The sequence below is a fragment of the Cotesia glomerata genome, linkage group LG1 (genome assembly GCF_020080835.1).
Source record: "Cotesia glomerata isolate CgM1 linkage group LG1, MPM_Cglom_v2.3, whole genome shotgun sequence".
NCBI lineage: Eukaryota > Metazoa > Arthropoda > Insecta > Hymenoptera > Braconidae > Cotesia > Cotesia glomerata.
This window is the reverse complement of record NC_058158.1, coordinates 35,099,864-35,110,815: the sequence shown is the minus strand read 5'-3', so window position 1 is coordinate 35,110,815 and position 10,952 is coordinate 35,099,864. Positions and strand designations below refer to the sequence as shown.

At 27.7% G+C, this 10,952-nt stretch overlaps 2 protein-coding genes across 3 annotated transcripts; one reads left to right on the top strand and one right to left on the bottom strand.

The window, feature by feature from the left end:
• The first annotated feature begins 148 nt into the window (after positions 1–148).
• On the top strand, positions 149–6,361 carry LOC123275366 (zinc finger protein 808-like). Of its 2 annotated transcripts, none has more exons than XM_044743446.1 (10): positions 149–283; positions 1,598–1,964; positions 2,186–2,544; positions 2,919–3,028; positions 3,110–3,255; positions 3,333–3,584; positions 3,729–3,959; positions 4,066–4,431; positions 5,846–5,979; positions 6,082–6,361. In XM_044743446.1, exons 2-10 carry the CDS (start codon positions 1,641–1,643, stop codon positions 6,254–6,256), a joined length of 2,097 nt encoding a protein of 698 aa, XP_044599381.1. In that variant the 5' UTR covers positions 149–283; positions 1,598–1,640; the 3' UTR covers positions 6,257–6,361. The 2 variants fall into 2 exon arrangements, with proteins under 2 accessions (XP_044599381.1, XP_044599382.1); XM_044743447.1 differs by lacking the exon at positions 149–283 and adding an exon at positions 441–600.
• Positions 6,362–7,462: 1,101 nt separating this feature from the next.
• On the bottom strand, positions 7,463–10,450 carry LOC123275364. The gene is made up of 3 exons (XM_044743445.1): positions 10,313–10,450; positions 9,727–9,934; positions 7,463–9,228 (listed from the first exon to the last, which is right to left on the bottom strand). The coding sequence occupies exons 1-3, from the start codon at positions 10,371–10,373 to the stop codon at positions 8,169–8,171; spliced, it is 1,329 nt and encodes a 442-aa protein (XP_044599380.1). The 5' UTR covers positions 10,374–10,450; the 3' UTR covers positions 7,463–8,168.
• Positions 10,451–10,952: the final 502 nt, after the last annotated feature.

The window sequence follows — 10,952 nt, the reverse complement described above, 5'->3', positions numbered from 1 at the left end:
ACTGCCAGTGACTGCTGCTGCTGCTGCTATGTACAATGTACAAGCTGAAAGCTGAAAGCTGAGTAACGCTCTTAGCCTTAGCTTAGAGCTGGGAGCCAGGAGCAGCTGTAAGTCTAGAGCTGAAGTCTAAAGAGGTTGAGTGTTTATGAAACGGCATGGCGGATCGCTGGAGATTGTCCAACTGCCCATGACTAGGATCTCTGGCCAAGTTATAGATGTCGAGTGAAAGTCAATGCTGAAATCTGTAATGTTACAACCTGATCATCAGCTTACTCACTACTAAGTATTAAAACCTACATATTAATTATAAATATATTTATATCGACATACTATGTAATTTAATAAGTGCAACAAAATGTGATTTATATCCATCCACTTCAACTATCTATCATCAGCATTAACTACAATGTCACCAGCTTGTGTTGATAAAACTGTGATAAATATTTTTAAGCATGAATCTCTGTGTGGAATTTTCTAGAGAAAAAAATACGACAATTTGTGCCGAATAACCTTAATTTTAATTATTCTTTCTTCGTGACAACTATTTATTTTATTTTAATTAACTTGTTACGTTTTGTTGCATATTTTTATTTAAAAATTGTAATTTTTTATTTTTTTTTATTTCTATGAAAATTAATTTAGCAGATATTTAATAATTTTAAGAATTTTTGTGACAAATGAATTATGGCAAAAAAATTGACAGAAATTTTAAAATGCAATTTTTTAGAATAAATTTGTTTTTTAAATAAAATTTAATAATGTTCAAGTAATTGGTAACTTTAATGTCATTAATTTAGCAGATATTTAATAATCTTAAGAATTTTGGTGACAAGAAAATTATTGCAGAGAAATAAGGAAAAACAAATTGACTTTTAGAAATTTTAAAAAATTAAAAATATAATTTTTTAAAAATAATTTTTTTGAACAAAAATTGTTAAAAAAAAAATTCAAAAATTCCATAAAATTTCTACATGTCAATTTTTTTCTGCCATAATTTATTTTTTATAAATTTCTAAAATATATTCTCAATTAATTTTCATAATTAAATGTCATTAAAGTTAGCAGTCACTTGAAAATTTTTTTATTTTATTTAATAAAAAAAATTGTAATTTTTTTAATTTCTAAGTCAATTTTTTTTTGTTATAATTTATTTATTATAAAATTCTAAAATATATTCTAAATTAATTTATAATAGTGAAGTTAGCCGACATTGCTAATTTTTGGAGTTATTTTTTAATTATTAAATTAGAATTAAATATTATTTTTAAAAAATTGCACTTATAGTTTTTAAAGTTTTTTAAAATTGAATTTTTTTTTAAAATTTTTTTGTAATAATTTTGTTAATAAAAAAAATTTTTTTTAATTTTAGATGGCGGCTAACTTAATATTCGTATTAATTTTCATTATTAAATTTCATTAAAATTAGCAGTCACTTGAAAATTTTTTAATTTTATTTAATTTTTAAAATAGCATTTTTTTAATTTTTAAAAATTGCATTTTTTAATTTTTTAAAATTTCTATGTCAATTTTTTTGCCATAATTTATTTATTATAAAATTATTAAATTAATTTTCACATTTTATTTTTTTTTCTACTAGATTGTTGTTTATTTATTAATCAATTGGCGTAAAATAATTAAATATGGCCCCATTGGACTGGAACGGTTCCTGCCGCTTGTGCTCAGAAAAAAAGACCGAGATGTTCGAGATATTCGGTGAAGAAGGTATTCGCAGACGAGTTGCTCAGAAATTGCGGGTTTGCTTGCCTGTAATGGTGTACAAAAGTGACCCGCTTCCCAAGAAAATCTGCCAGTTTTGCGCTGCCAGGTTGGATGATGCCTACGAGTTCAGAGAATATTGCCTGAGTGTTTACAAGAATATGCATTTTAAATTGCTGGCTAGCAAGAATCTCACTGCGGTCAAGATGTTCCTGGATGCTATGTCTGCTTCTCCAGATCCTTGCCAGGTAATTTTTTTTTTACTTCCCTTACACGGAAAGAACAGGTGACACTGGACATCATCCTAGATTATACTGAGTGAAAAAAATTTTCAGATAGTAGCTAGTATAATCCAGATATCACACAATATAATCTGGGATGATATCTAGTGTCATTTTGTTCTTTCAGTGTATAAAATATAAATAAATGAATAAATAATTAATCATTAATAATAAATTGTTGAGTTTAGGTCAGGCTCTGTATGATAAAGCAACGCGCTCCACCGCCGCTAGTCCCATTGCCGGCAAAATTCGCTCCAGTGCGTGAGAAAGAAGCGGAACCTATGGTAGAGCTGCCCTGTGAAGTTCAGATAAAAGAAGAACCAGCTGATGCTGATCTAGATAAACTGGATTTTGAATCCGGAGTTGGAGATAGTGACCACAGCTTGGCTGACGCGAGCACTGTTGGAGAAAATGGATGCCTTGATGAAAAGCAGACTAGTATTTTGGAGCGGGTGCTCAAAGGGGACCTGACTGTTAATGATTGCAAGGATGTGTCACCGAAGAGTAACTCTCAGTTGTGTTGCTCGATGTGTAATAGTTATTGCAAGTGAGTTTAGTTAATTATTGTGGAAATTTTTTTATTTGAATGATTAAAGACAACTAATTAAATTAGAATTATAAAAAATTGCATTAAATTTATTTTAATATTAATAATTTATTAATTTATTTAATAAGTAAATGAGTTCCAAATAAACTTTTTTTTAAATTCCATTTTCAATTTTTGTTAATTTCTAAATTTCAATTTTTTTTTGTCATAATTTATTTGTTCAAAAAAATTCTAAAAATAATTAAATGTATGCTAAATTAATTTTCATTTATAAAAATACTAAAAAATTCATTACCAAAAAATTTTTTTTTTACTTGGAATAAATTAAAATCCTGAAAATTTAATAGAAAAATTAATTATTTGATTTTTTTTAGGACCAAAGAGAGTTTAATAAAGCACATGGAATTTGAATGTCCTAAAAAACACGAATGTGGAAAATGTTTAATAATATTCAGAACTTTTGATGAATTAACTCGACACGAAGGTATTGTAATTTATTAAAAAAATTGCTTAAATATTTTAATGTTATTGAGGATTAAGAAATAAAAAAATTTTTTTTTTTTAGAATTGTGTCACAGACATAAAAATGAGATCAAAGCAGAACCCTTTCAGAAAATTCATGACTTGATGCAGAACCACTTAAATTTTGACGCAGTGAAACGAGAACCTATTGATGGAATTAAAAGTCTTGTTTGTCCTACGTGTGGAAAGGTATTATTAATGATTTGATAGTTCTTATTTTTTAATGATTTAATGAAAATTTAATTTTGAATTTTTTTTAATTGCAGATTTGTACTCAGCAAAGTGCACTGTCGAACCATATGCGGACACACGAACCGAAGAAACACAAATGTGATATCTGTGGAAGATCCTTTGGTTTATTTATAAGATTAGCAGCTCATAAACTAAGTGAGCATAATCAGCAACCACCTATGAAACCGGAAATCAGTACTATTGAGCAAGAAGAAGCGCTGAACGATGAGAGGGAGGCGAGAGAAAGGGAAGTTAGAGCTAAAGATCGCTGTCGAACTTTTTCTGAGGTATTTTTTAAAATTAATTATTCATTTTTATTTATTCAATTAATTAATTTGTTTTTATTTATTTCTTTTTAGTATTTACAGAAGAATATTTTTTAAGTTAGAAATTTGTTTTTTTAAATATAAAAAATAAATTTTATTTTTTAGACTTTGGATAAAGATGAACTTGATGAAGAGAGACCAGCAAAGCGTACGTCATTGAGTACAAATGTTAATAAAAATGTCGCGCGGTGTGGAATTTGTCAACAATGGTTCAATGATCATACGACAATGCTGAATCATCTTCAAACACACTCAGACAATTTAAATGTTAAGAATTTTAATTGCAGTAGTTGTAAAAAAAATTTCAGGGAAAAATGGCAATTACAAAGGCATGAGGTAGTAAATTAAATTCTTATTATTTCTTTTTTAATTTATAAATAATTATTTATCTATAATAGTTTATAAATAATTATTTATTTATTTATTCATTTTTTTATTTTAGTTGTCTCATAAACGTGCTAAGGTTATCACATATGACTGTTCAGTCTGCAACAAACCATTCCCAGAAAAATCCCAACTGGAGAATCATGAAAAAATTCATGTAGTAGATAGAACATATCGCTGTGCGAAGTGTGATAAAATTTTCTTTAAAGAACTTTCACTTATTACTCATCAGTGTGCCAGAGTGCCTCAGTTTGGAAAGAAGAATTCGCTTAGTAAATTACCCGTGGCCAAGGAGTCTTCATCAACTGCTCCAACAATCTCACCCGGCAACCAAATTAAGAAATTTAAATGTCCTAAGTGTTCGGCGACCTTTGATACCTCGCAGTTGAGAAATTTACATATCAGAATACACATCGAGCCTAAGGTAGAATTTTAAATAAATTAATTTGGCTAAATATTTTATTTATTTATTATTTTTTAACGTGATTTGCAATTTACAGTAGTTTTAAATACTTTTTAAACTTATTATTATTATTTATTTTTTTGATACCGCTTTAATTAATAATAACTAGCAACCTTGCAGTGACTATGTGACTACCGTGAATTGCGGACTATAAATGATAAAATTTTGCTTTATTAAATAATGAATTTTGTTAAATTGCAATGTACTTTTTTAAATATTGACATTTTTAAAGATATAAGCTCATCCCGATGTTACACTCATCGAGAGCTTTCATTTGAGTACCCACATGCATTTTGATATATATATATATATATATATATATATATATATATATATATATATATATATATATATATATATATATATATATATATATATATATGTAAAAAATATGAAAAATTGATGTGGGTACTCAAATGAAAGTTCTCGATGACTGTAATGTCAGAGTGAGCTTATATCTTTAAAAATGTCAAAAGTTCACAAGACACAAGGTCAGTTCTTAATTATTAACATTTTTTAAGATATAAGCTCATCTCAATGTTACACTCGTCAAGAGTTTTCATTTGAGTACCCACATGCATTTTTATATATTTTTCATAGATACATAATATGTAATATGTAAAATATATGAAAAATTGATGTGGGTACTCAAATGAAAGGTCTCAATGAGGGTAACGTCAGAGTGAGCTTATATCTTTAAAAATGTCAATAGTTCACAAGACACAAGGTCAGTTCTTAATTATTAACATTTTTTAAGATATAAGCTCATCTCGATGTTACACTCATCGAGAGCTTTAATTTAAGTGCCCACATGCATTTTGATATATTTTTCATATATACATATATATATATATATATATATAGTACATATAAATATATGAAAAATTGATGTGGGTACTCAAATGAAATGTCGCAATAAGTGTAAAGTCGGGGTGAGCTTATAGCTTCAAAAATATCATTAGTTGACAAGATAGCAAAGTCAGTTCTTAATTATTGACATTTTTTAAGATATAAGCTCATCTCGATGTTACACTCATCAAGAGCTTTCATTTGAGTACCCACATGCATTTTGATATATTTTTCATATATACATATATGTAAGATGTAAAATATATGAAAAATTGATGTCGGTTCTCAAATGAAAGGTCTCGATGAGGGTAACGTCAGAGTGAGCTTATATCTTTAAAAATGTCAATATTTCACAAGATACGAGGTCATTTCTTAATTATGTATCTAGAGATAGAGAATTTTCGAATGCAGCCTAAATACTTATCGTATTGTAATTTGATTAAATCTATTAATGTTTTAACGCAAAAATTAATATTTTAAAAGTCGTTCAAAATTTTTATTTTATAATATTTATTTTTATTTTTAGGTGCAAAATACTGATGATGTAAAACCGATGCCTACGTTGAAACCAGAGTCCTCTTTTTCAGAGCCTGATGACAAGCCTGAAGAACAAAATTACACTGTGCCATTAAAGAGAACACTTATCAGAACTTCTGGAGGGTAAAAGATTTTGTTATTTTTTTTTTATTTGCAATTAAAATAAAATAATAAATTAATTAATTTATAAAAATTTAAATAATTAATAAATTAATTTTTACACAGTTATCGTTGTGGAGTTTGTCAATCGCCGTTTGTCCTACGAGACTTGGCAGTAGCTCACCTGAGATCAGCGCATCCGATGATGCCTTACCAGTGTCCTTACTGTAAGCAACGCTTCACTACTCAGTACGAATTCAGTCACCACATTAAAACAAGTCATCCGAATGAATCGGAGTGATTTGTAACTAAACTCAGGAAAATAGTAACTTTAATAATAAAAAAGACTCTTTTTTTTTTTTATTTTAAAATCAACTTTTTTATTTCAATGTCAATTTTTTTATTTACTACCGATAAATTTGTTGATCAAATTATTTATTGAAGTTTAAAGATCTCAAGTTTTATTTTTATCGTTTATGATTTAAGGAGGTATAGTGAAAAATCACTTTTCTTACAATATTCCTCAATTTTTGAATACACGTACTTCTAAGTGTCCTCTATACGAATAAATTTTTTTTAATAGTCCTTGCGGTATTAATTTTCGAAATATTAGCAATTAAAAATCGTACATTTAACATGTATTCCCTATCCTGACCGTAGTTAGAGCGAACATTTTATTGAATAACAACCATACTTTTCTTAGGATTTTTTTTAAAAACTGAGAATATGTAATTGAAGTTATAACAAGTATTTTTTTTGAAAAAAAACATAAACGAGCGGTATTAATTTTTTTATAAATAATGTTCAAAGTTTGTTACTTTTAATGATTTTCAAGCGTTCTCTTATAACCTAATAAGTGAGAGATAGTGACTTGGCAACGTTGCACTGCGCGGGAAGTTCAAAATACATTAGAAGCCCAACAGATTCAAATAACTATAAAAATTTAATGGATATAGGTTAAGCACAAATTTACTTTATAGGAAAGGTAAATATGTAAAATAATAAATAGCATATAAATCAAGAATACAGCAACAATATAAATATAATAAATATTTATTTATTTAAAATTACATTTTTCAATAAATATTTTATAAAGGCACTTATTTTTAGCCTTAGAAGAACATTAATACTACTCAATAATTTTATTCTTTTTTAGAAACTCTTTCCTTCTTTAAATTATTTTTTTTTGTTTTTTTAATTGAGTTTTTTGGTAAGCTTTTTAAAAAGTCTAAGACGTTCTTAATAATATCTTTCTTTTTTGTTACTCTTACTTTATTATTTACTTTTTCAGTAAATAATTGCACTATAGCTTCATCTCCTCCCTGTTTAAATATTTGTTTCAAATAATCAACAGAAATATCATTTATAGCTAATTTTTGCACATATTTAACGAAATAATATCTTTTAAGTCCGTTAATACTTTTAAATTATGTTTCGTTTTATTTGCATCAGATAGTTCTTGCAAATAAACGTCACATTTTTAAAACTAGTGAATAAATTATTTTTTAAATTTAATATTTCCACTATATTTTGTAAAGTTAGAACATCATAAGCTGCATCATGGAATGATTGTTGTTCATTATCTGAATTTTTTAAAAAATCTTGACTGAGACTCTCTAATTTAAATTTACCAGGACCTTTTCTATCACTCAAGACCGATCGAAATATTGCTAAAGTATCCGCAAAGCCTACAATTAAATCTAAAATTTTAGAAGCATTTACATTACTTATTGCACGTAAAAGTCGAGGAACATCAAAGCGGGCATTGTGTGCAACTAACAAACATTTTTCTTTGCTCTTAGATAATTTTTCTAAAAATTGTCCGAAAGATTCTAAAGCATCCGAAATTTTCAGAGTTTGCATCTGCTTGTTTTCGTAAAATAAATTTCCCGCATGATCATGGTGAAGTTTAGTAACAGCGCTTGCTGATGTCGAGATCTTTGTTTTGGTATGTACATAAACATTAAAAACTACAGTATCACAGATTGCAGCTATTTGTAAAATATGAGCATCAGCTGCAAATCCTGTCGTTTCAATATCAAAATAAACAACATTAGTTTTATCTTCGTCTAAAATATTACTCTGCTTAATATCACAGTTCTTGCTATCACGAACATAATTAGTCAATTTATCTATTCCATAATTACTTTCATAAGTAATGCCCTCACATTTTTCATTATTTTTCCTCAATAGTTCTCTCTTTTGCTTCAATTCTATTCTACGTATTTTTTTTGTCTTTGATTTGTTTGATGTAGATTTTTCTCTCGTGCTATATCACTATCATGAACATATTTAACTGTTCTAGATCCATTAGGAATATCTAATTTATTTTGGATATTCAAGATACTTTGGTTACCATCATTTTTAATACAAACAGCAGTTGCTACTCTGATATCACAAGCTGCAGTTGTACTTAAACATTTATTTTTATGAGCTTTATTTGCGACAATATTATTAAAGCTCTCGTTCGCTTGACTAGAAGCTGCTATTGAGAATTTATGAGAATTTGAAGCATATTTTTTAAATAAATTGACCAATGCATCGTATAAAGTCTCATCTGATAAATTGATAGTATGCTTTTTATTAGGATTACACCAACTACCGCAATTTTCGTGTCTATTAAATAAATGATCAGGTATTTGCTTCAAATTTACTGCCAATTGTTCAGACTTGCCCTTGTTTTGAGACACAGCATAAGTGAAGCATTTTTTTAAATGAGGTATAACATTCTTTCTAGTCAATTCTTTATATTTACTTTGCATGCCGTACAATTCTTTCCCGAAATTCTTAGCTAAGTGATTTTTATCAGATAATTTATGGAATTTTTTCGTTGGGTTGTCTGCTCGTACAGCAGCAATCATAGAACTATCTTCATCTCCTATGATGACTCGTACTTGAAGACCTGCTTCTTTCAGAATAGTACTATGATTCACAAGTTGAACTCCGGCTGCTGCCTCCATAGCCTTAGCACTACCGTGAAAATTTAATCGACAGTCATGGTCTTCTTTTTTATGCCCCAGATCGCATTTTCGGCATTTTCGATTTTTCGTATCGTAATCCAAAATTTTCCCTGATAAGAAACCAATAATTGTACTATAGCCGTTCAAGCTATCATAGCTACGTCCGTTACCACGTTTAGTCCAACCCATATCAAATGATACTATTATATTTATTATTTCACCTAAAGCAGTGTCAAATAAATTATTATTATTCTGTGAATGGATGTTAAGGAGATTTAATTGAGGAAAAATATCTTTTGTGATTTCTGGAGGCCTAGAATAGAAATAATTTATTTTATTTAATTTTCAATCATTTTTAAAAATTTTAATTACTCAACTCAATATCAAATATACAACATAGAACAAACATTTTCCTGTAAAATATATGGTGTAGAAAGTATATGATTTACTGTTATGAACTGTTTACACACAGGTGTAACAAAAATACTTAATAAATCTATTGTGATATAGAAACAACAAAGTTACTAGTATTATTTTTTAGTTAAAATTAAATTTGTCGCATATTGTACATTTGATGATATTATAATAATTATAAATCATCTTATAGAGTACAATATTCAAAAAACATGATAAAAATTTCAAAAAAAATATTTACAAATTAGAGTAAAAATTATGTTACAATTCAGTTCAGTAAAATACAATAATATTTACAATTTCAAAAGATTGGTGTAAAAATGTGATTTATAATTATTATTTTATCAGCATGAGCTCTTGTAAAGTTTTAAATTAATCTAACTAAATAAACGCTTACAATGTATCACATAATTTTTTTACATTTTTAATAACTAACTCCCTTTCTTCTGATGCAGCTCGCTTACAACTATCCCTTGCTTCAGATTCAATTGCTTTGCCAACTATACTCTCATATTTTTTGTATTGTTGTGATCTCATTTGAGGTAAATTTGCACAAGCTAGAATCTTATTCAAACTTGTATTTCCTACACCTGAATGAATAGCACCTGAAACACATAATTAATTAATACATCGTACAATAAACTAAGTAAATTTATATATGACACTGAAGTTGACAGACAAGAAATTTTTTTTAAATTTTTTAGTACTGAAATTACTATAAAAAAAATTTCATTAAAAAATTTCACATGTGAAAATTAATAAAATTACAAATGAAAATTTTCAGAAGCATTTTTGTATTGTAATTGATTTGTTATGAGAATTTTTAAAATTAACAGTTGACGGCTAACTTCAGTGTTATATTTATATGTATATTTTTTTTAATTAAGCAATAACACAGTGATAGACCAATTGATATTAATAAATTGATGATAATTAGGTGTATAATTTATGATAATTACTAAAATATTATATTAATAACTTACCGAGTACCACGGATGAATTAATTTCAGAGACTGCATTATTTTTCACTCCAGTATTAACCATATTCAATGTTTCACATGAATCACATTTTATTTTAAAATGTGAATGAAGGCCTTCTGTTTTGAAGTTCTGAAGTTTTCTAGATCTAGAAGACTTCTACAGCTGCAGCATTTTAGATTTTTAGCAATTACTTTCCACGTAACTATGCCGTTCTCGTCAGGGATTTCATCTCGATCTGTTTCCTTATTTGTAATTTCAGTTTTTAATTTTTTAGCATCAGACATACCTGCTAAGGCATTATTTATTTTATCACCTACTCTTTTTTTAACAAATCTGCCATTCTTTAGTCGCGATGTCATTATTTACTATTTGCAGTCTCCAACTATACATAACCTCAAAATTATTTCAAAACATTAAATTTTTCTACAACACATGTCTCAAGGGGCAAACGATTCTGAGCGAGAATGCAACGTAGCCAAGTCAAAAAAGCCGCAGTGGAATTATTTTCTACTTCTGCGCATGTGAGAGGAGGCGCAAAAGTGTACTGCATCTCAACACTTCATATTGTAGTTATAATGCTTTACATTGGGGCATATGGGGAAATTTTTCTGAAAGTTGAGAACTGTTTTAGGGTTATACCTC